Source organism: Amphibalanus amphitrite, unplaced genomic scaffold (assembly GCF_019059575.1).
Source record: "Amphibalanus amphitrite isolate SeventyFive unplaced genomic scaffold, NRLGWU_Aamphi_draft 000116F_arrow, whole genome shotgun sequence".
Taxonomy (NCBI): domain Eukaryota; kingdom Metazoa; phylum Arthropoda; class Thecostraca; order Balanomorpha; family Balanidae; genus Amphibalanus; species Amphibalanus amphitrite.
Window position 1 is genome coordinate 827,858 of NW_024881611.1, and position 24,501 is coordinate 852,358.

General features: G+C 46.9%; 3 protein-coding genes across 5 annotated transcripts in view; 1 reads left to right on the top strand and 2 right to left on the bottom strand.

Moving 5' to 3' along the window:
- The window catches only part of LOC122381232 (medium-chain acyl-CoA ligase ACSF2, mitochondrial-like), an 82,192-nt gene extending 66,790 nt beyond the window's left edge, over window positions 1-15,402 (bottom strand). For 2 of the 3 annotated variants that reach the window (XM_043365180.1, XM_043365178.1), the window contains exons 1-8: window positions 15,160-15,402; window positions 13,944-14,066; window positions 12,558-12,735; window positions 11,813-11,941; window positions 11,095-11,327; window positions 10,408-10,525; window positions 5,150-5,394; window positions 4,640-4,808 (exon numbers count right to left, since the gene is read on the bottom strand). In XM_043365180.1, coding sequence (XP_043221115.1) covers window positions 4,640-4,808; window positions 5,150-5,394; window positions 10,408-10,525; window positions 11,095-11,327; window positions 11,813-11,941; window positions 12,558-12,735; window positions 13,944-14,041 — 1,170 coding nt within the window. In that variant the 5' untranslated portion in view covers window positions 14,042-14,066; window positions 15,160-15,402. Of the gene's footprint in view, window positions 1-4,639; window positions 4,809-5,149; window positions 5,395-10,407; window positions 10,526-11,094; window positions 11,328-11,812; window positions 11,942-12,557; window positions 12,736-13,943; window positions 14,086-15,159 lie in introns of all 3 variants that reach the window. The other variant, XM_043365179.1, reaches the window with a different exon arrangement.
- Window positions 1-24,501, top strand: part of LOC122381234 (3-ketoacyl-CoA thiolase, mitochondrial-like) — a 90,943-nt gene that overhangs the window by 25,961 nt on the left and 40,481 nt on the right. The gene's annotated exons all lie outside the window — the stretch shown is intronic.
- On the bottom strand, window positions 16,388-24,443 carry LOC122381236. Its single transcript, XM_043365188.1, has 6 exons — window positions 24,256-24,443; window positions 23,661-23,801; window positions 18,844-18,899; window positions 18,109-18,187; window positions 17,855-17,983; window positions 16,388-16,722 (listed from the first exon to the last, which is right to left on the bottom strand). The coding sequence occupies exons 1-6, from the start codon at window positions 24,400-24,402 to the stop codon at window positions 16,513-16,515; spliced, it is 762 nt and encodes a 253-aa protein (XP_043221123.1). The 5' UTR covers window positions 24,403-24,443; the 3' UTR covers window positions 16,388-16,512.

A 24,501-nucleotide genomic window follows, 5' to 3' on the forward strand; every position in this document is an offset into this window, starting at 1 on the left:
GAAGTCGAGTTATGACATTGCCTATATCACGAGGCGAACCAGAGACCAACACTTGGGTGTCATCTGCATACTGGATAATTGTACATAAGCCATTAGCAACTGCAGGTAAATCATTCACGAATAGATTGAAAAGCGTTGGACCCAGAACACTTCCCTGTGGCACACCGGTAGATACATGACCTATTGCGTCGTCGCAACCCCGCACGTACTGAGATCTACCTGACAGGTAGCTTTCAAACCAAGGATGGTCAATGCCATATTGGGAAAGTTTACTCAGCAAGATGTTGTGACTGACGGAATCAAATGCCTTGCTTAGGTCGAGAGAAACTAGAATGCATACGTCTCCATTATCCACTGATGACCTTATGGACTCTGTTAAAAGTATAAGAGCATGTTCGACGGAATGATGTGCACGAAAGCCAAACTGTTCGTCTGCCAATACGTGGCAATCGTCCAAGTACTGATTGAGCTGAATGGAGACGAGTCTTTCAAGAATTTTTGACCCCACGCTTAGCAAAGAGATTGGCCTATAGTTGGATGCAGTCTTGGTATCTCCCTTTCCTTTATAGATGGGGACAACCTCCGCGAGTTTCCAGGATGATGGAACGGTACCACTGGCTATGGAGGCGTTAATAACATGCAATAATGGTGAAGATAGTCGACCACAAAATGATTTAAAGAAGGAAGGAGGAATCCCATCAGGCCCCGATGAAGTTCGTACTTTTAATGAACGTATGACAAACCTAAGCTCAGCATGTGTTGCTGGACGCAATTCAAACTTCGTTGAAAGAACTCTAGAGGGAGCAAACCATGCGCCACTCGACCCAGAGGTAACACTAACACCAGCTTCAGCATTAGTACCGGCGGAGCAAAAAAACTCATTAAATAGGCGCGCCACACTTCTGTCAAGGGGGTGGGCAGTTTTTGATTTCCCTAGTGTAAGGTTAATAAGATTCCATGTGTCTTTACTGGATTGATGTGTTCCGATGCTCGATTCAAACTTGGAACGCCGTTCGAATGAAATAGCGCTTCGCACTTGGCGGCGCATACTTTTATAGAGTGCTGCGTCAATCGTAGCACCAGAGCGGCGAGCTATGCGCATTTGAGCAGTGGTATCACGTATGAGTTTTCTAGTGGTTCTCGATACGCCGAAACCACTTTTATGCTTGATTTTGGTAGTGACAAGAGGGGCATGATTATCTAGGATAGGAACCACAGCGTTTTTCCAACCCTGCCATGCCTCATCTGGGTCTTTAGCACTAAATACAGGAGACCAGCAGACTGTACGCAGATCGTTCAAAAACGCATTGGAATCAACATCCTGCCATCTGCGATAGCTAATTAGTTTACGCGGCCGTCTGGATCTTATGACATTCACTCGAACAATAACCAAGTTATGGTCAGAGACAATGCAATCCTCCGAAGAGCAATCTGTCACAAGGGAAGAGTCGCTTACCAGAACAATATCGATAAGCGTGGATGAGGTATTGGTAACACGGGTAGGGTGGCTCACGCATTGATGCATGCCGACATTGTTGATAAAATCCTGCAAGGAGCGAACTTGATACAGATTCGGGCACAGCAGATCACAATTCAAGTCTCCACATAAAGCCACTTGCCTGCCCTCTGATAACAACTTTTTCACTGATAATTCAAGGGCATCAAAATCGTTTTTGATGCCTTCATATATGGGAGGCCTATACGCACAACCCACAATCAAAGCACGATTACAGCCGCATTTCACATTAATCCAAATACATTCAAGACGGCTATTAGCAGGATTGGAAGGGCTGATAACCTTATTAAATTCTAGGTCACTGCGGCAATATATGGCTACACCACCGCCCCTCTTTCCTCGACGGTCACGCCTGCTAGCCAAAGTTAGGCCAGCTATAGGAACATCAGGCTCGCCTCTTCTCAGCCAGGTTTCAGTGATACATAGAACGTCAATCTTGTAACGTTCAACATAATCTGCTACTATATCCACTGAAGGTGCTAAAGAACGCACATTTAAAGTTCCAATTACTAGACCATATTTCGATGAGCGAGCGTACTCAGAGTTCATGCCAGCATCATGGAATAAACGACTTTGAAGCTTCCTGGGAACAGAGACGTTACTCCACGGTTCTTTCAGCCTAAAAAACCCTCTACCTCACCTGCTAGCAATTGCCATACATTTCTGCACCCATCTCTGTTAAGGTTCAGTCTAGATTTATCTAAGCCACCATACATACATTCCCTCAATCGCGGACGGGTGTCCAAAAAACGAGCACCTTCACAGTGACACAGTCTCTTTATCTCATCGTTGAGATCGCTACGTTGTCTGGATATGTAGTCGTCTGGCAAAGGTAGGTCGTGCTCGTGCGGCACTGAGCATATCACAATGGACCTTACCTTTTTAAGCTGTTTAGCAACTCGTACGACCTCTGATATGCAGTCGACTGTGTAGTCCACACTTCGATGTGACAAGTCGTTTCCCCCAATGTGCAAGACGAGGTCCACGCTGAGCGCCCTGCAGCTAGCCACTGCACCACTTAGCGCCCCCAGGGCACTGCGTACGTACCCTCCACGGATGCTTTTAAATAAGGCCTCACCGCCCAAGAAGAACTCATCCCTGGCTGCTGCAGCGATTCGGCGTACATTCTGGCAGCCGAGCAAGACCGCCCCGACACTCGGAACTGGGCTCCTGCTGCGGCTACTACGTTTTCTGCGCGGGCTGACGCGCCTCCAAGCTCCAGAGTTGGTGTGGCGTGACACTGCTGTAGTCGGAGCCGCTGTGGTCGAAGTCGCCGGAAGAGCTCCTGTGCTCGGCGTTCTGCTGGAGCCGGGAGTCGTATGCGACGCCGGCGTTACGTTGGAGTCGAGCGTAGGACAGGCGTACGGCGTTTCGCGAGGGCCAGTCGTTTGGAAATTCCCCGTCACACCAGAGTCAAGTGTAGCGCGGGCTTCAGGTGTCACTCTGGAGTCAGCTGTCGTGCATTTAGACGGTGTGGAGTGGTTGGGTACGCCAATGGAGTACTGGGTTCCATCAGAAATCGATCTAGTCCGACTCAAATCATCCACTTTGCTGGAAAGATGGTCAAGCTTCAGCTGGGTTATACGGATGGCTTCCATCAAGTCCATAAGCGTCACTCCCGAGAATGATGGTCCTGGAGTGCCTTCATCCGCGAAATCGGGGCCGGGGTTTCGCTCCACACCTCCTATCACCAGAAGAGTGAGGATCAAGGCCAAGCCAAGAGCCACTGAGTCTTGACCGGCACACCAAGCTGGCTTCAGTTTGCTGGCTGTTCGAACGCCGCAAAACATGCCAATCCGAAGACGGTAGGTTTGCAGGTCAATCATATTTATTGCAGAAACTTGCAACGACTGAATAAACTTGTGTAAGTTTGCTGTTTTTCTCTGATGAAGACAAGTGTTTTATTCTATAATGTATTATTAGATACTAAATTATTCTACATTTTCCGTATGGACAGTTCAACTTACGAGCTAAACAGAGTCCTTAGAACGTCGAACGGAACGCAAAGCGTACAGATTACGCAGCCGGCGTAGCGGCTTTCAGTTTTACAAACCACAATCAACGAGCTCAACGAACGATTTCGGTGCTTCAGTCCGTCTCCGCAGGTTTGGGTTCGAACTCCATTTAGATTATTTGAGTTTGCAGTCGTCTTGCATTTCCAATTGATCCTCTGAGTGCCGGCGGCCCAGCCCACAGCCAAATCCAATCGGCCATCCATCAGTCGGCCAACCAGACACACAAAACTCACAGCCAGCAGGAATTCAACGGAACGTCCCTGGGCCCACCATCTCGCGCCAGAACGCCGTTTTTTAGCTCCAACGGTAAACTGTTCGCTTCTCAAGTATCAATGTAGAGCTAGCTCAGCTCATGATTGGTCACACAGACTACCTATCACGCACATATCAGACTCAGGTCAACGGTTAGACACATGGCCCGACATTCCAATTATATGCACGCAAACCAGGGCATCTCACTGAGCACAGTGGCAGGATAATAGCCGTTTTCACGACGGCCATCTGGTACACGTTTGGTGCACATCTGCACACAGAAAAATATTAACACCGTTAGCGGTGTAATTGCACAGTACATATCTGAGCACTTGAGGAAAGTTAATTTAGTCCCTTCCCCGCTTAAATTACTCGCGCTTCTAAATGAACACCAGGAAGAAGGTAATAGAACACTGTTAGGAGGGTTGGGTGTTTTACTACATGTAGCAAAACACCCAACCCTCCTAACAGTGTTCTATTACCTTCTTCCTGGTGTTCATTTAGAAGCGCGAGTAATTTAAGCGGGGAAGGGACTAAATTAACTTTCCTCAAGTGCTCAGATATGTACTATGCAATTACACCGCTAACGGTGTTAATATTTTTCTGTGTGTGGTGCAGATTAGGTGCAGATTTGGTCAAATCAGGTTCAGTGTGTCTCTTAGTAGCTATCAGCTAGGGCTGCTCTAATTGCTTATATGCCTGCTTTGTCATATTATCAGAGAGCATCATCGGTTAAAACACTGAAATAAATTCATAAAATGAAGATATTTGCTGTAAAAGAAATTAGGTGCAGATTTGGTCAAATTAGGTGCACTCGTCGGATAGCCCGTCGTGAAAACGGCTAATGGCTACTCACCACCGCGTCCCGCATGTTGAGGTCGTTGATCATGGCCTGCATCAGGTGGAAGGGCACCGGCGCTCCGGCGACGACGCCCGAGTGTACCGAGCTGAGGTCGTGCCGCTTCTGCTTGGCGATGTTGACCATGTCGACGAACATGGTGGGGGTGCCGTACAGGTGCGTACATCTGCAGGTGAGGACGGGCACACGGTCAGAGGAGTGACGGCGCGAAAAGGGTTGAATTTGGTTTACGGCAGAGAGTACTTATGGAAGCTGATTGCTGGTTACAGCTTTGTGAACAGCTATTCTTTCTTGAGCTAGTGCACCTTTGACATACTTGTTCGATGAAGCTCCCATCTAAATATTTGTCACAGAACATCTTTGCTATCGGTATGAAGGCCGAATAGCTGCAGATAAAGTAATTCAAAATACAGACGGTATATCCACGCACGTCAAAATCCCTAATAGTTCATGGGCTAACATCAACGAGTCGCGGACCGTCCGATGCCGAAGAGCCCCAGCACTCGCCTTTCGTCTTCGGTGGCCTTGAGCGAGGCCTCGGCGTCGAAGGTCTGCGACGGGAAGACCATGGCGTTTCCGTGCAGGGGCGCCAGCACCGAGCCGATGACGCAGCCGAAACAGTGGTAGAGCGGCACGGACATGCAGATGCGCGCGCCGCCGACGTCGCAGCCCAGCCGCGCCGCCACCTGCTGCGTGTTGTTGACCACGTTGTGGTGCGATAGGGTGGCGCCCTTCGGCAGGCCGGTGGTGCCCTGAGGGCATGAGAATTCCACACTCTTTCGGCAAGTGACCCTCGTCTGCACACGCGCATGTAGAAAATAATGCTATTCTGCATCTTTTGACCACACGAGGTAGATCGACGCCACCTCCCTCACGCTGGGTGACCGCAGTGATCACGGATGAATGATAACAGCGATCTCATGATATGTTTACGCATAACAAAGAGGACTGAAAAGAGTAAGCTAGGTACACTTTAACCCGCGCCCTGGTGGGGGGGGGGCTATTTTTTGCCCCCCCTCCAGACTTTTTGATATATCTCCAGAACCGCTGCGCCGATCGTCACCAAACTTTCAGTACCCTCCCGGACATCAATTTTACACATTGTGACCAAAAATTTTTCCAAAGGCTATGATAGGTTGGCCGGAAATGACGTCAGAGTGACGTCATGTTCTGCCGTTTTCGACCCAAAAAAGGGTTTCGCGGGAAGAGCTGTCAGACCTATAGCTTTGCAAATACAGAAAAATGATAAGGACATAAAAGCTGTAGAATCAACAGGGCTACAAAACTGCTATCTCGGATTTTTGAAATTTTTGGATTTTGACCCCCAAAAATCAAAAAATAATTTTTTTGCATATAATAATCGAAAAATCCAAAAAGTTTTTTGAATTTCGCAAAAACCGGAATATATGTGATAGTCCTTACCGCCTTCCATCCACATACCAAATTTGAGATCGATACCTCTTTTTTTGGCGAAGTTATAGCGAAAAAAACTGTTCAAAATTGATGACGTCAAATTTTCAAACTCAATTTTTAGCAATTCTAGACCCCGTAGCGCAAAACAAAGACCACCATTAGACTCCCCGTGACGAGCTGCATCGAATCAATATCCATTTTATGCAAAACTATCAACTTTAAAATTTGACCTTTTTTGGCCTGACCTTGACCTGACCTTGACCTGAACTTCACCAGAAAGTGACCTAAGCCGTACCTGATAGTCTTATAACCAATACCATTGAGTTGGAAATGAAAAATTGGCCATAAAACATGCATCACACAACCTTAGTAAAGTTGGGCTCATGTGACCTGACCTGTGACCCTTGGTGACCTGACCTGTGACCTGACCTGGTATTGTCAGTGACCTCTAATAGTAATATATCTACTAGGCAACTGACGCCCTATCGCTGATTCTCGACAAAATGCGTTTTCCTCGGTGTTATAGCGCATTCCCTAGAAGACCCGTGAACGGTGAAACATTTCATCTTTGACCTGACCTGTGACGTCATCGGTGACCCCGAGGTCAATGAAATTTGGTTTTCCTCGACAAATTTGACAGGCCTTTCGAACGCCGTTTGAATTTTGCGGATCCGTCCAGTAGTTTCGGAGATACGAGGGGGGGGGGGGGCAAAAAATAGCCCCCCCCCCACCAGGTCGCGTTATAAACAGACCCCACCAGGGCGCGGGTTAACCCTCGCCGGCCGAGGGGGGGGGGCGGGTGCCGCCCCCCCCATAGGGTTTTTTCGCGATAGCTCCGAACACGCTGGCGATAGAGAGCTGAAACTTGGCATACCTGACCTTTGATCCAAGCCGCATCTTTTGACACCAACCGCATTTTTGGGTCAGGTCAGGTCACTGACCTATGACGTCATAAGTGAACCTCTGCACGGTCTTCAGATGTCGCAACTTCGCAACGCCCTCACTGCCAGAGGAGATGTCACAGGGAAATGAAACTTGCAGGATCTAGTATCCATTATGAGTCTCACAACTTGTATATCTCGGATTTTTCCTAAAGGTCATATGAGGTCAGGTCATTTTCGTGACCTCACCATTATAAGTCAATGGGGAAAAATTCAAATTTTTATTTATTTATTTATACATACAACAACATCCACAAGCATCGTGGCTTTTCAGTTGAGGTGATTATGAGGTGATGCGTTAAATACTATGGCAAGGATACGGATAGGATACGGGACGTTGTGATAGGATTATGCAGGACTGCGAGTGCAGCTGCTGCCCAGTTGGCGCTGCGCACATCTGCAGCCTGGCAAGAAGGATAAGCATGAGGATATCACCGGGGCCCTAAGAAATGAAAACTTGACGAAAGAAAAGCTGATGAGTGCATGACTTCATGGATCGTGGTCGTAGTCGAGTTTCGTAGAAGTTCACCGATTTCAGATTTGTAAATCTTGCTTCCGTTCCAATGTTTTCTCATTTCTCGATAGCGTCTTGGACACTGGTCTTGATCACATGTCGCTTATCATAACAGGATAAATCACCAAACGTGTCTTGATACTGCATTATGCATCATCATATCTGTTGGCACACCAGATACGCTTTTTGCCCGTTAAGTTAAAATGCACTTTCTAAACTGGTTCGGTTCATTCATTTTCCAGAAGTGTCAATAACAATCACGTGACTTGGAGGCTCGAGACTTGAAAAATCGAACAATAAATTGTGATGTTTTTGCCGGGCAAAATTGAAATTGTTCCATCTGAATGCCAAACTGCTATTCTGGCGCCGGGAACGATCTCCAACTATCTCAAGCACACAGAATCGTGATTTTATGCACTCCTTGCAAGGTTAGATGCGTCACTTTTGCAATGTTGACCTTGCGTGACGTCATTTATGACGTCATCAAGGTCATATTAGTTTTTCGTCAATAACTCTTGATCAAATTGAGCTAGCGAGCCGGGAAAGCCACCAATGGACTCAGGAAGACCTGCCGAATCGAATGATATGCGACATGACCCCTTTCGACCAACTTCGTGACCTGGGGGTGCTGACCTGACCTTGACCTGAGGTCAACACCCCAAGTTGACCTGACCCGGACAAAAAGTATATCATTCGACGCGCCTGAGCGAGACGAACACGATGCTGCCAAAATCGGCGCTCTGCGGTCGTTTTTTGCGAAGTTATTCACCAAAAACTGAACCGTACCTTGGGGCACTTGACCTGACCTCAGAGGTCACCGGTTGACCTAGGACCTTAAAATCGGGTACCAATCTCTGCGTCTCGTAACGGCGCACACGCTCGTTTTTTCCGCGACGCGCTAGCTCCACCAGGGGCGAAACGGCGAGGGGGGGGGGGTCGTACCCGCCCCCCCCCCTCGGCCGGCGCGTATGTAGAAAACCAATAGGTCCGGCGAGGGTTAACGAATTGAGTGTAGGAAAGGAGACAGAACCTATAATCATGTACATGTTCGGCAGCGGTTCGGACAGTTTGATCGAGCCTCGAACCTTACAAGTAGTTAAAAGTTATAAACAAACCGTGTTTACAGGATGCACCGATAACGTTCGATTAAGAATTCGCCTTCGTTTAATTCAAGAATAAAGTGTTGAGTAGCTTTGAACTTCAAAGCGAGCCGAATTTGGGACGAGCTTGCAGCAGTTAAAAATCAATTTCGAACTTAAATCACCCAGACTTTATGTGAAGGTTCTATCAATGCACTGCCATCTGCCAACGTGAGCGAGAAACATTCCGGCGTCGGCGCAAGGAATCCAGCTGGAGACCGTGCCCGAAATAAAACTCAAAAGCCTCATCAGAGAACGGAAAGGTCAAGGGGCTGACCACTTCTCTCTGAGTTTGAGCCACTCGAGGCCGGCTCTGTGCCAGACGGATGCAGCCTCGGCTACTACAAAATGGCCCGAGTTCGCTCAGCCACTGGCGGAGTTGAGGGATCAGGAGAGAGCACGAGCCCGCCATCAACCCTTTATTTTCAATAGTAGTTACCTACACTACACTTGCTTCTACGCATTTACTGCGTAGGTAGATTGTCGCGCAAAAAAAAAATCAAATGTTTGTCGGCTGCCACTTGCCGAAATGTACGGCTACGGCGGAGTCTGCAAAAGCAGCAGCCCGCAAAGCTGCATGCAGAAATCATGCGTCTTGAAAACAACTTATTTCATGCAGATCAGACATTGGAGGTAAGTACTACAAGTGGGTATCAGTGGATCTATGCACAATGCACATTGCACACGTAGTTAAAGCGACCCTCCCATCCTCAAAATAGTTCATAAATTGGCATAAAAGTGGTGTCGCATTGCTCAGAGTGAGTGAGCAAAAATGAATATATCTATATACTTAATTTCATTTAAAAAAAAATATTAACCAGTTTTGGAGATAGGTATTAGACACTTAGGTACCTACTTTTGTTTATTCTTCAATTTTCGGAGCCTTCGCTGTTCCAACGACGTCATTTGGAAACAATAATTTGGTATCTTAAAAGTACGGCAGACGTTGCGCGAAAACAGCATATACCACCACTGCTTCACAAAGATGTTAGTGTAAGATTTTATTTCTAAAATCGCTGGATCTGCGTTGACGTCACAAATTCCGAGGGGGCATTCAAATGCATAAGGCCCTCGGAATCCAAAGTGCCGCAACTTTGAAATTAAATATAGGTATCCGAATTAAAGCCTTTCGCGACGTTGTGAGTGCCCAAACCGGTAAGTGCAAGCTATTAGCCAGGGAACCCAATTACGCTATCTAAACTGAAAACTAATGTAAAGGTGGGATGCTCACTTTAAGTGTAGGTGAGCATCTCCATTCTAGAGCTAAAAGCGCTGTAAAAGAACTGTAAAATCGCTGTTTTTCTTACCAGATGAAAGCAGATTTACACTTTAAGCTTTAGGCGTAAAAAGATTATGCGCTCAGGTGAAAATGAGCAGAGCAGCCGGATACGCGGCAACAATGGCTGATGGCGAACCAAAGCCCTTTATCAGCAGACTCCATCCGTGCTTTGGTCTACGGTCGCGATATTAATCATCCTGGGACGGCGAGCACCAAACACAGCCAGCGGAGGACAAACACAGTGAAATGAAGGCGAAAAGCCGACTGCGTTTCAGCGGAGTGAGCGCAGAGCAAACACGCCCTGAACAGAGCCCACACACGCTCAGCGGTCGGGCTGATTTGTAGACCAAACCTCCGAGAGTGATGGACAGCATTGGACATTTGTCAGACCAGCCCATTTCAGAGGTCAGACCAGCCCATTTCAGGCCAAAGCCAGGTCACGACGGGTCAAGTCATACCGCGTGTCTCAGGTCACTCACGGATGTGAACTGAATGCTGCAGTGGTCGTCGCAGTTGACCTGCGCCTGGCGCCGCTGTAGCTCCCCCGACAGGGACTCCATGCCGGAGTCGAGCAGGTCGTCGAAGCGCAGCACGCCCCTGATCGGCCCCAAGGGTAGAGAGGAGGGAGCGGCGGGTCAGACAGCGCCACCGGCGGCGGTAGGGACAGACTGTAGTACGGGCGACGGCGGGTAGGAGAAATGAGGCCACGGAGGAATTTCTCAATGCCTATAGGCCTACAACTTAGTAGAGACATAAAGCTGAATGCGATTTAAGCACACGGAATGCACAGTCACACTGAAGGACGTGTCACTTACAAATAAATAGCGTTGGTCAAGATGGCAGATGGTTGATCCTCAACGAAGAGGAACAAGATTCCAAATTTCGACAAAGCCTTACATACAAGTTTATTCTTATAAGAGCAACAGGACTTTGAAAAGGTCGCGACCGTCAAGAGAAGGCCGCATGCTGTCAGATGGCATATGCCAGTATCATACTAGCCTTATCAGTCTCCCAGATGTCTCTCAGTCTCCCCAGCGGCCTCTCAGTCTCCCCAGCTGTTCCTCACTCTCCCCAGCTGTCTCTCAGTCTCCCCTGTTGAATGTCAGCTCACTATTCTGCGTCTCAGTCTCCCCAGCTGTCTCTCAGTCTCGTTTCCTCGGTCTCACCGTCTGCGCTGCTGGCTGATCATGACGACGCTGCGCAGCTGCGGCAACCGCTCGGACCGCAGCGTTAGCGGCACGTTCGACTCCCCCTCTGACGTCAGCTCGGGCAGCAGCCGCGTCAGCATGTCGTAGTAGTCAGACGTCTTGTAGCCGTCGGTGGCCACCAGCGTCTTGACGCCGACCTTCTTCAGACAGTATTCGAGCTCGTTGGTCTGGTAAGCTTGGTTCACGTTTACCTGGCGAATTGGGTTGGGAAGGGATGTGTGATGAGAAATTCAGGACACCAAAATCGGCAATGTACGCTGTTCGTCTGGTGCATTTGGTAAAAATGTTCTTCCATCGCTGAACAAAGATAAGCATTTCGTTAACACCACAGCCATAGGTTGAACCGAAAGCAAATTGTGTCACACTCACAGCCATGGCCAGGCAATGATTTGGCCGAAGTCCAACAAGGATTTGGGGGTAGGTGGGCATTGGCGACCAGACTCAAGCAAAGGTTTGTGGCGACGCCCTGGAAAAGTGTCCCTAGAAGTTCTGAAACCGTGGTGACGCCGCTGATTTGGACCGCCCTCGTATCGAAATTCTGGCAGTCCGGGCAATTCAGTCAGGTCTCAGAGGCTAATCAGAGACCAGGGATATCGAACAAGGGACTAGGGACCAGCGACCCTAGACCCAGTGAGTGACCGCGGACGGCGGCGGGGACCGGCGAAAAGGTACTGACCAGGGCGAGGCCAGCCTTGGCCGCGGCGTACTGCGTCAGCTGCCACTCGTACACGTTGGTGCCCCAGATGCCAATCCGGTCGCCAAATTCGAGACCGAGAGCCATGAAGCCATGGGCCAGCCGCTCCGCCTGTCGGGTAAGGTCGACAGGTCGGGTCAGCTCAGGTCAGGTCAGGCTTAAGAGGGCAAGTAAATACATCGGAGTGGAAGAAGAGTTATGCGTTCGGGGCCTAAATGTGGACGTAGGGCCATTTAACGATCGGCGAGACAACTTCTTGAAACGTTAAAGTAGGTCAGACTATGAGACATAACTCCTGTTCACTGTACCCATGTGCCCATTCAGGTTGCACCATACGACATCTTGAACCATAAATTCGGCCAAAATGTTCAGACAAAATATCTTACAGTAAAAAAAAAACAGCGAGTTACGTTACAACATCGACAATAGAATGCACCTACCCAACAGAGTTGATGAATTCGCGAAAAAAAAACATAGAATCGCCCATCCCGCGACCCGCCGTAGACTCATAATAGCCCGAGCATTATAATGATAGTCCTATGGATACTAACCGGGTTTGACCACGGCCCACCTCTCAACTCACGTTTGACCTCGCACCATGTCCGCCTTACCTCATGTTTGACTTCGTTCTACACTTCTTTCATTTGACCTTGACCTCACCCTGCACATCTTGCCTCAGTGTTTGACCTCACCACACCCCTAACATCTTGCTTGACCTCACCCTCACCTCTTGCTTGACCTCGCGCCATGTTCGCCGCAGGTCCTGGTGCACAAACACCAGCGCCTCGTTGGTGCCGTAGTCGATAGCCGCCCGGTCGATGACGTCACCGAGCGTGTCGTGCACCAGAGGAGTGGTGCCAGCGCAGTGGACGTAGCTATCCGTCAGATGGGTGGCTGTGGCCGCTCTGGGCGACGCGGGGCAGGGGTGTTAATACGCAAGTTCAGGGCAGTTCTGGTAAGCGAGCAGTACTCGTAAATGTTGGAGTCTGTGTGCTTGTGTATTTGAGGTCATAATTGATGTCCCGTGGCTTTTTTCTTCCTCTTCTTCTCCTCCGCCCATGTCCACAGAATTTGCAGCATTATGATACTGTTATGTGCGAGTTACAAAATGCGCTACTATGTAGATAAACAAGCAAGCTCAGGCTGGCTCAACACGAGTGCAGTTTATATGAGGTGCGTTGCGTTGCGTCACCGTCCGCCCGCTTGCGTCGTGCACGCGGCGTTTGCATCCCGCCACATCTCTCCGTATCATTTTGACCGGCTGAAGCTGATCAGCAGAATATGGGTATTAAATGCGCAATGTATTTCTTTCGTCCAGTTCCAATTTCATTTAATTTCATTTCCGTTCACCGAATATATTTACGGCCCCGGAATCATTTCGTTTCATCAAATACGCAAGTGCTAACGTCGGTGGGATGATCCATGTTACCAAATGACTTGAATGCGACGCCTCAAAGATTGGAGTAAGACCCTCGTGCCGTAAACGCACCCGTGTGAGGTGGGCTTAACACCTTTTCCAATAAAGCGTCTACGTTTAGCTCCAAAATCGGTTCCCGCTAATTGGCGTGACATGCAACTGTCGAAACGGAGGATGGCGCTGTGACAAGGCACAGCTGGGCATTGCAACTCATCCTGATTTCCCCATCAGAGACAGACGTTCATGTCTGTAAACAGCCCGCTGGAGGCCTGCTTCTCGCGTTCTAACGAGAGCTCTCCACCCCCCCCCCCCCTCTCCATTACATACTCAGTGCAAACCGGGATTATCCGGATTCCAGTGCAGAACTGAATACCTACAGCCATAGAGCCAGTACAGAACAGCCTGGGCCGACTGTTTGCAGTCGGCCCCGGCCTTGGGCACAACTGTTTATACGAGACTGACCGAGTCTGCCTCAAAGTCTACGACGGTGCATAAATATAACAAAATAGTTTTTTATATAGTTTTGCGTGCGATAATGGTAGGACCGGTAACGTTTCGTTTTCATAGTCTCGATCACCGGCCACGATCATTTGTCGTCATTAGAATTTTCGCTCATAAACGTTGAACCAAGGTTGAACTTCTGCCACCCTGGTGCTTGTAAACAGTGACAAATATCCCTCACCCATACCTACCTACCTTTTCGCAGCAGCCGTGGACGAGGAACGTTTGATCTGACGGGCTGTTTTGTTGAGCAGCTTCACACAAAACCTCAGTGGGTCTCTGGTGGCCATCATGGTTTCAAGTGCTTCTCATATAAATCTGAAAAGAGTTGGGAGCGCTATGATCATTGGTCAGTCTGCTCGGTTGCATGCCTTGAGGGGTTAGGGTTCTGGGGCCCTAAAAGGAATGGAGTTTTCCATGGGGTGACCTAAAGGGAACACTGAATGAGAGTCTCTCTCGTTCAAATCACATGTTTGAACGCTTGAAACCACGAAAAGACTGCAAACGCTTCTTCTTCTTCTTGGTTTAGGGAAGACTGCAAACGCGCGCGCGGCAAATGCGAGCCGACATAAGCCGAATCGCGATTCCGGCCAAACATGGTGTCGAAAAGTGGGTCACAGCAGGTCAAAGGTCATTTGGGTCAGGGTCATGTAGTTTTCAGGGTAGGTATAAAATTGATTAACGCGAGGGTACTGAAAGTTTCGGTGCGATCGCCTGCTTTTTACGCGAGTTTTTCGCAAAAAAAAAAACGAGGGAGGGTCCGTTTGACCCCCACCCCCTATACGGGCGAGGGTTAAAGGGACCCTCCCACCTTCAAAAAAGCTTATGAATTGGCATGAAAGTGATGTCGCTGGGTTCAGAAAGAGCGAAAACGAATATCTACCAAATTTCACCGAAAAATATTCACCGGTTTTCAAGATATTAGACTTTTACTTTTGTTTACTTTTTTGGGATCTCCGCTGTTTCTAGCGACTTTATTTTAGAAGTGCGGCATTTGCGGCAGATGTTGCGCGCAAATAGCATATACCACCGCGTGCTACAAAACGTTTTAGTCAAACATTTAAAAATCGTTAGATATCTGCGCTGACGTCACACATTCAGAGGGGTATTCCTAAGCATTAGCCCCTCTGAATCAAAATGCTGCAATTGTGAAATTCAATATTTCCGATTTAAGGCATTTCTCGATGTTGTGAGTGCCAAAACCGGTAATTGTGAGCCAGGGACCCCATTTTGGCTATCTCAACTCAAATCTAATGTTAAGGTGGGAGGGTCCCTTTAAGGGTTTTGAGGTGTTCGAGCACCCAGCTATGGTAAACCGAACTCCTGATATGCAAAGCTCTAAGCTCATATAAAATGTATTTCCTTATTCCGATGGATCAATGTCTTCACGTATGTAAGATACTCGACTTACCTGTGCTTGTCGTATTCCTTCAGTGGCAGAAGTAAACCGGAGATGACACCGAAGTTGATTTTAAGTCGCAGTCGTTGATCAGTGATCACCCACCGATAACGAAAAGGAAGGAACAGTGGACGATATCTCCGCACTCCGATCGCAGCACTCCCCCCGGAGGCCCCGCGGCGCGGCGGACAGTCAGCCAGCCGAGGCCTCCCACCGAGACCGGCACGACGCACTACCCCGCACAGCGCTGACACAAAAACAGGCCTCCAGTATAGGAGCGCCAGATTGCCCCACTCACTGCTGCCAGACCAACCGACTAGAAGTCCTACCAACTATCACCAGATTCAAAAGGCATTGGACACGCAGCGAATGACACTCCCGTAATCTATATCTTATATTATTAATAGGTTAGAGATAACAGATGCTTAACCTTATAAAAAAAAAACTATATAAAAAGCTTAGGGTTTATGAACCGTCATTTTTCCTGTTGTGAAAAAAAAAACTCGAATGTTAAGTGTTTAAGGCTCACTAGTCACTTAATTATATTAACCGCAATGCCCCTTATCAACCGTAATTTATCAAGACGATGTTATCATAGTGAGCTGCGTATGCAATGTGCATGTAGTATGCTTGCATTTCGGGTCGCATTATTATTTTAAATAGATTTACCATTAATACAAATTTCATCTCAAACCATGCCGTCCTTTTATCCTCGATAAACTTTATTGAAACGTTTCAGGTGTCACTATTGCAAAGGTAATAAGACATTAATGTTGAATTATTCGTAATGTGAAGGTTGTACCATTGACACTGTGGAGATTTAACGACAAAGAAACAGAAGAAATGTAGATATGTATTTTTCATATTTCACTGCGGTACCTACTTCACATATGTAGTTATGCATCGTCAATTTGAGCAATTCCGCATGCAGCAAAGTCCGTTTGTTCCTAAAAATGATTAATGCACGCTTGGTAGGTACAAACATATGCAGATGGTAAAGCTTTTCCTTTCTAAACACATCTGGAACAGCATATCGCTCGTATAAGGCATACGACTACATTTAGATGACAAAATATTATGACTTGAGGCCACACCTGCAGAAAACAAGTTATTTAGCTATAGTGTGCCCGAAAATTACACGAAAGAAGTAAATAATGGAAAATGAAAATGAACCAAAAACAATGAATGAAAAATAATCAATATTTGCCAATATTTGTCTTACATACCTATACGTATAATGTAAAATATTGTCCAACACCAATTAAGCTGCCGATATATTTATGTATCCCTACGGCATCTTCTATCTGGTGCGTGTCGCCCAATGGCATGTCTCCCACGCCACAGAGTGACCCCGCCGCGGTCAGCTCACGGCTGGTTGGGGCAGAGGACAGAGTCGTCGATGTCAGATCCGACCGGCGGCTGGGCCTTCTGCACCAGCATGTAGTCGTACTGGCCCTCCCGGCTGAGGTGGCCCTCCGTGCCCTGTAGAGCCGTCTCCCTGATGAAGCTGCGGACGGCAGCCTCGTCCACCTGAGCCATGTGGAGGTGGCATCCCCAGGTGGCCAGCGCCAGCGGCTGAACATGGAATCACAGAGCCGTGGTGGTTTTGTAATAACAATAAAAAGGCGAGGATATAAATAAGTCTTTATATTCACAAAATTGAAAAGGATTTAATACCTTATTACGGAGCGAGCGAAGCGAGCGTAGTCTTTCCTTAGATTAACGGAAATTTCTGAGTATGAGCGGCCGGCCGGCCGACCGGCCGGCCGTGCGGACGCTTTTGCGAGGCTTATATCTCAGCAACCACTTGACCGACTTACACGCGGTAATTTTTGTAGGGTAGCTTCATTCCTTCTACCAAGTATTGGACTATTCCCGATGCATGTGGGTGACCCCTTATGCACGTGCCACGTGCAAAACGAAGAGGTGTCAGTTTTGTAATTGTTGCAATATCTCGATAACTACTTGGCCGATTGCGCTGAAAGTTGGCATGTAGGTAGGCACCCACTAGACACTGCATATCCATGTGCCAGAGTTGGGGTGCTGCTGCACGTGCGCACGTGCAGGGGTCGTTTCCATATCTCGAGAACGGCTGGACCGATGGCGCTCAAATTTGGTACACGGTTAGGGACCAGTTAGTAGGGTGCCGTGCACAAGTCAGTTGGAGCCCAATTTGCACGTGCGCACGTGCAGGGTGCCGCTTCCAGATCTCGAGAACGGCTGGGCCGATTGTGCTCAAATTTGGCACATCGCTAGAGACCGGTTAGTAGGGTGCCGTGCACAATTCAGTTGGAGGTACCCCCTCGAAATTTCGCACGTGCAAGGCTCACCCTCTCGCTCGCTCCACTAGTCGCCCCAAAAAGCGTTATACTGGTTTAAAAAAAAACTATTAATGTATTCAGTAGGTACATATTATGATAATAACATAGGTATAGTATAGGTAATAAAGATATAATATAGATGAGGTATGTATGGTTCCAAAATGAGCTTCGCAATGGGCACGCCGATCCTTAATTAACAAATAATTCACAAAAGTTACCAAAAAAGTACGTACCTAGCACCAGTATGCAACCTAATACTTACATACTACCCAATATTTACAGAATTACTTGGCACATTCTTCCCGACGATCATTCCGCATTTGATTATTCAAGGCTGACCAAAAATACGCCTGTTTATATATTTTTTTTTCGAACGAGAAATTCACCTGTTCCATTGGCAGTTTGTTGTAGGGGGTGATGACGTGTTTGCGGATGCAGCCACGCACCAGTTGTTTCAATTTGTCCACCTCGGAAGAGTCGGCGCACGGGTGATACAGCATGACAACCGCGCCGTGCTGTCAGCAGACATGAAAGTCGGAACACATAACAGGACGCGGTCTCAACGCAAATATACATCATAAATGCTAATTATGATTCCGTCATGAAATAGGTAATAGAAGGCAGAAGCTGTATACTGTACCTCAATGTTGTGGGTCCACCGCTGAGGCGGAAGGTATGTGTATTCTCCATACACGGCCCAAAGCGGTCGGTGATTCACCCTGCAAACATGCATACCGTGAGCACACCCGTACTTAAGTATACGGGAAATGGTAAATGTAAGTACCAGGTGCACCCTGTTGGAGCTCCTGGATTTCCATGCTCTGTTGGGGTGGTGGAAGACCCCAAATCTGACTTGGCTCCTGGGCTACGGCCCACGTAACGACACTCAATAAGCGGCGGTCGAAAAAGCGTCTAAAATTACGGGGGAAAATAATTCAGTCATTTCTTTTGTCTGGTCACATGTCAGTTCATCATAGGTCTTCGAAGGTCAAAGATTCCCGATTTCGGCATTTCGTTAGCGTGTGCTCAGACATAAAATAAGGGTAAGCGGCTTAGCATCCAGAGGGAACAATCAACAAATTGACGGTGTCGTGAAAAGAGATTTTTTCTCACTCAGAGTTAGTAAAACATTGATTGAACGACATCGTGTTCCTAACGTTCAGACAGAATCAGACGTGACGAATGAATGAATATTTGACCCAATATGAGTAACATGCAAATTTGATTAAAGACAAAGCCGTTACTTGACCGGAAAGGTCAGCTATTAGTTGGTCGATCTGTATTGTTAGGTCTCAAAAATGACACAACCCTATATTTTCGACATCTTTTTTACCGAGGATCATGTATTGTATCACACGCACGTTTTCCTACTTACGTAGTTGGAATGGTTTCCGTGTATTCAATGGAGACGTTCATGCAGATATGCTCCGGCTGCAAAGAAAAAAAGCACTACATATTTGTCTATAAAACTAAGACGTATGCTGTAGTTTTGTTGCGCAAAGGCCATTTTGTTCACGGTCTTACTCAGTGGCGGCGGAACACCTCCAATTAACCCGCGCCCCGCTGGGCTATTCAGCCACACTAGCCCTGCTGGGGGGGGGGGGGAGGGGGTGCAGATTTTGCTTAAGTAGGTCAGAGGTCAGGTCAAGGTCAGGTCAAGGGTACAAAATGCAAGTTTCTACAGTATCAGCCTTGCATCGTAGTTGCCGAAGAATGGACTGAGACTGATAGCCCAAAACGTGTTCTTATAGGCTACCAAGACAAGATTTATTGCATACAATGTCATGCAAAGGTCAAGGTCAAGGTCAGTTCAGGTCACCAAATACGAAATATAGAAGAGGGCATGTGCGACACATGTTTTATGGTTTATTTTATTCATAGGATGCTATGGGCAGTGGGCACACTCAATTAGTGATATGGACCACATCTGGATGAATCTCAGGTCGAGGCCAGGCCAAGGTCAGGTCAAGTGAGGTAAAATTTGGAAGTTGATTGTTAAGACCTAAAAAGGTGTCTATCTGATGCATTTTTTTCCACGGCGAATCGAATGGTGCTATTTTTGTTTCCGTGTGAGGTCTAAAAGCTCCAAAAAAATCATTATTCGAAAATTGTGTGTGTCGTGACGTCATAAAAGTTTCAATAACTAACACATTTTTGAATTGATTCTTCTAAAAATTGGTATGCAGGTGTACATAGACCACTTCGCTAACATATATTTCGTTTTTTTTCGATAAACACAAAATGTTGGATTTTATATTGAATTTCCAAAAAAAAAACAGTTTTCTTTAGAAAAAAAATTGGGTTAACTTCCAAAATTTTCCAATAACTTAAGAGCCATTTGATAGACAAAGTAGAATCACGTAAAACCCTTTTTGTTACGTCTTGATTCCTTTAAAAATGAAGATGTTAGCGGCGTTTGAAGTTTTACAGCTTTTGAAGAGAAAATGGCGTGGCATGACGTCACTTAAACGTCATTTTCTAAAAAAAATCGACGGATTTCGCTCAAATTTTTGGAAAACATGTTAAACTGATGTATGATAAGGTACTGAAAGTGTGACGTCGCTGGCCTGGTAAAGTGAAGCTACATCGTATATGTATATACAACCCTCTGCAAACTGCGTGGTAGGCATTCTTTTTTTCGACAAAACCAATAACGCGGATAGGGGAAGCGGGGGTAACACCGCCCCCCTAAGCTTCTCGCCAAAATGAGAGAATATGTGTGAAGTAAGTCTCTTGGTAGTTATTGTTTTGGTTACAATATTTAAACATTTTCTCACGTGTTTTAGGTACTTATTTTGCATGCTCCTAAAAGGTTTTCATGTATCACGACTTTTAAAAATACCTTGCATATTTGCTGCCTACAAATTGTGTGGGTAACCCCGCCACCGGTGTTGATGTTAACCCAACCCATTCCTACGAATGCTTTTAATTGTTCAGAGATCGTGTGCGATGAGTCTCCTGTCGGTAAGTGGTAATTTTCGCAAATAATCGGTAATGAACACCTAAATAGCTATAGGTTCATCAGCTGTTTGCCAGTTTTATACAGCTGGCAAGTGCTTGGTCGGGATGCATGAAAAATATAAAGTAAAAAATCAAATAAGCTGCTTATTCCCGACTTAGGAACATCTACGAACATGAATAAAGCGTGTCTTTGGAGTTTCATCACTTATCACGCTACAAACAGGAAACACCGCAACCTCAATTGGGGTAACACCGCCACGGGGTGGCGGTGTTCCCCAATAAGTGATCACAAGCAAAAATCGCCAGCGGTAAGAATGTACTACACGGTTCAAGCAAACTTATCTTACTGGACAAAGCCGATCAGTTATTTTTCGATGTAATCAAGTAAATCAAAATGAGTCTCTACTTAAAGACATTCAAAAGTGCCCCCAACTCATCGAATTTTTATAAGAGAATGTGCATTTTTCTTTAAATGCCCACATTGAGCTTCGATTACACTGAAACACCGGAACACAAATCAGAAGACGCTTACCTTCGTGCGGTCAATAGGAAATAACGGATTTTTACACTTCACATTTCATACTTTCGCCGCCAGATGGGGTGGCGGTGTTTCCCACAGTGGCGGTGTTACCCCCGCTTCCCCTACTATGCTATCGGTCACTCGGAAATCGTAACAGCCAGACGCGCGAGACTCCGCACCTTAACCCTCACCCGCACATGGAGGAGTGGGCATGGGTGGAGCTTTTCCAGGAAAGTTGGTGGGGCAAAAAGTCGTCAAACCCACAATGTCCGATTATGAAGTTGAATAAAATGCCACACTGAATCAATTCCTATCATTACAGATATAATATTTTGCAATAAACAGACATTCCAAGGCTCTTCAATGCAAAAAATATAAATTATCAAAGCAACAAAGTCTTAGAAATCAGCTTAAAGGGACCCTCCCACCTTCAAAAAAGTTAATGAATTGGCACGAAAGTGATGTCGCTCGGTTCAGAAAGAGCGAAAACGAATATCTACCAAATTTCATCGAAAAATATTCACCGGTTTTCAAGATATTAGACTTTTACTTTTGTTTACTTTTTGGGATCTCCGCTGTTCCTAGCGACTTTATTTGAAAGTGCGGCATTTGTTGCGCGCAAAGCAGCATATACCACCGCGTGCTACCAAACGTTTTAGTAAAAGATTTAAAAATCGTTAGATCTCCGCTGACGTCACAAATTCTAAGGGGGCATACCAATGCACTAGCCCCTTAGAATCCGAAAACTGCAAGTTTGAAATTCCATATCTCCGAATTAAAGGGACTATCCCACCTTTAACATGGGGTTTGAGTTGAGATAGCCAAGTTTGCGGCGAGGTTCAGAAACCACTATCTATCTAGGTTGCAACCCCGCGGCCTCTTGGTGTTGAAGAAATTCGTTCCCTTCATTTGAAAATGGGCCTTGTACAAGGCCCTATCTTCAACATGGAGCGACCGCTAGTGTGACGTCACCTCGTTTAGTCATTCTGATTTAAATGGGTTTGTTCGTTGAAAAATCGCTTAAAACCTGGTCTGAACTTTGTTGTGGTGCCTACAGAGTAAAAGGAATCAGCTTTATGACAGTAATGTGGCCTGGGGAGGGAGGTAATTTTGGGCTGTGACGTCACATATTTGAAAGTTTGTGTTTCGAATATGGGAAGCCTAAGATGTTTAATGAAAAATAAATGCCAGAACCGTGTTCCTGGTCATCCAATCTATAAAGTCGGGCACAATTTAACTGGTTTTAACAATATTTTAGAAGGTGGGATAGTCCCTTTAAAGCATTTGTCGATGTTGTGAGTGCCCAAACCGGTATTTGCAGGCCATGGCCACCAATTTGGCTATCTCAACTCAAAACTAATGTTAAGGTGGGAACAGGGGGGGGGGGTTGATGCAACCCCACCCCCCCCCCCTAAGGTTTTTTCGCGAATAACTCGCGTAAAAAGCGGCCGATCGCAACGAAACTTTCAGTACCCTCGCATTGATCAATTTTATACCTACCCTGAAAATTCCATGACCCTGACCCAAATGACCTTTGACCTGTGACCTCTTTTCCGAGACCATGTTTGGCCGGAATCGCGATTCGGCGCATGTCGGCTCGCATTAACCGCGCGTTTGCAAGCTTTTCGTGGTTTCAAACGTTCAAACATGTGATTTGATGTTGTTCCTATATATTAGGGTGGGTGTCAAGGTCACCTGAAGGTCAGGTCAGGTCATTGACCTTTGGTGACCTCGGCTCGGGTGACCTCGGTTCACTTTTTCAGTTTTACATGTTTCTAGGCTAGTTTTTGGAGCTGAATTCGAATTTAGCAACCATTTGAACATTTACGAAGTAGTTTTGGTGCCTTCGTAACATGTTACGAAGTTGTCAGAGGCGGTGGACACGTATTACGAATACCCGTCACAACCCCTACCGGTTGACCTGACCTGACCTGACGAGACCTGGTCTAAATGCTTAAAGACATCATCTCTGATCAAAACTAACACGATTTTCGTGATCAGCACCCCGGAAAACCACATAGCAGCCACACTTTACGACTTTCTAACAGGTCGCGATTTTCCCGGTTTTCGGGTCATTGACCTGACCTGGAAGGTCACCCGATGACCTAGGACCTTAAAATTGGGTATCATCGGCTTCCTCTCGTGACGGGCAACACGCTCATTTTTCTGCGAAGCTCTAGCTCGATCAGGGGCCAAACGCGAGGGGGTCGTACCAACCCCTCTCCCCCCTTTTGTGCCGTCGAAGGACGCAAAATGGCCTGTGCCGGCGAGGGTTAAAGGTTGTGTGCCCATTGCATGATCTTTGTATTGTAGGTACGCAGTAGCACGGGATAAGACACACCCTCGGGCATACGGCTGAACTGTTTGGAAAAATACATTTTTGAGCTCTTGATCGTAGCAGAAGTCAGTAATTGAGAAAATGGGTAATTTAGAAGAAGACAGAACTGTTCAAGTTAACATTTCAGTCATTTTCATGCTGTCAATCACAAACATCACAACTCAGCCGTATAAGAACTCTCGGTTATGATCAGATTCGAAGCCAACGCCGCCTTCCTTCACAACGCTGTCCCAAGCATGCAACAGCAGTGTTATTGTAGATAAGTAATAAAAAACAACGTAGTGCTGTTGCTTTTATAATAGCTTCGCAGTAATTATGGACTAAATTTACTTCAAACCGACGAATTTTCGCCGATCATTGTGCGACCACTTACCTGGAAGTCGGCTGGCACCTCGAGGCACATCCTCTCCAGCTTGCTCTCCAGTACCGAGCCGGTGCCGCTGGCTGCGCCCGACTGCTCCGCAGAGCAGGTGTACTCGTCAGCCGAGCCGTCCCAGTCCATCTCTAGGCCAGTCTGCAACGACGCGCCAGCGACAATAGAACACGGTCGACTTCAAGCGTTAGGTTCGTAAGGCAGCCTTTTGGCAAGGCACTGCAGGACTGATTAAATGTAATAATACCTACATCTGTATCGCTCCAGAGATAGACGTTCAAATAGCTGTATCAGTCTGCAATAGTGAACAAGCGCACTCAAGAGACCGCAGATGACGGTTATATTCAACTATCCATATTTGCAGTCCAAACTATTTGGACTGCAATGCAAAACTTAACTTGAGGACTGAACTTTATACCGTTTCGTACGTTGATAGGTCTGTTACCTGTTATCTTCTGTTCTCTATCAATCAAAGGAATCGTATTATGGAAACTAGCGACAGGCAAACAAATGCAATAGACGGCCAAATTACTGTGTCTTACGTCTTTCTTTAGGCAATACAATGGTCCAATGTGAGTACTTAAGCCCGACATACCTGAGCATCATCGCAGTCGGCAGATGACACGCCCATCGCGGCTCTCATCTGACCCGCATCCCCATGGCGCATGAATTGACCGACACAGCGGGAGACCCCGAGCGTCAGCAGCAGCGCCGACAGAGGCAGAAGCGAGACCACCCTCATGGTGAATGGACTGTGACAGCGTCGGTTCGGAACTGTCACCCCGCCGGGCACCCTTTATACTTTTTACGGTAGGAGAGCGACCGGCAGCTGTGCCAGCCC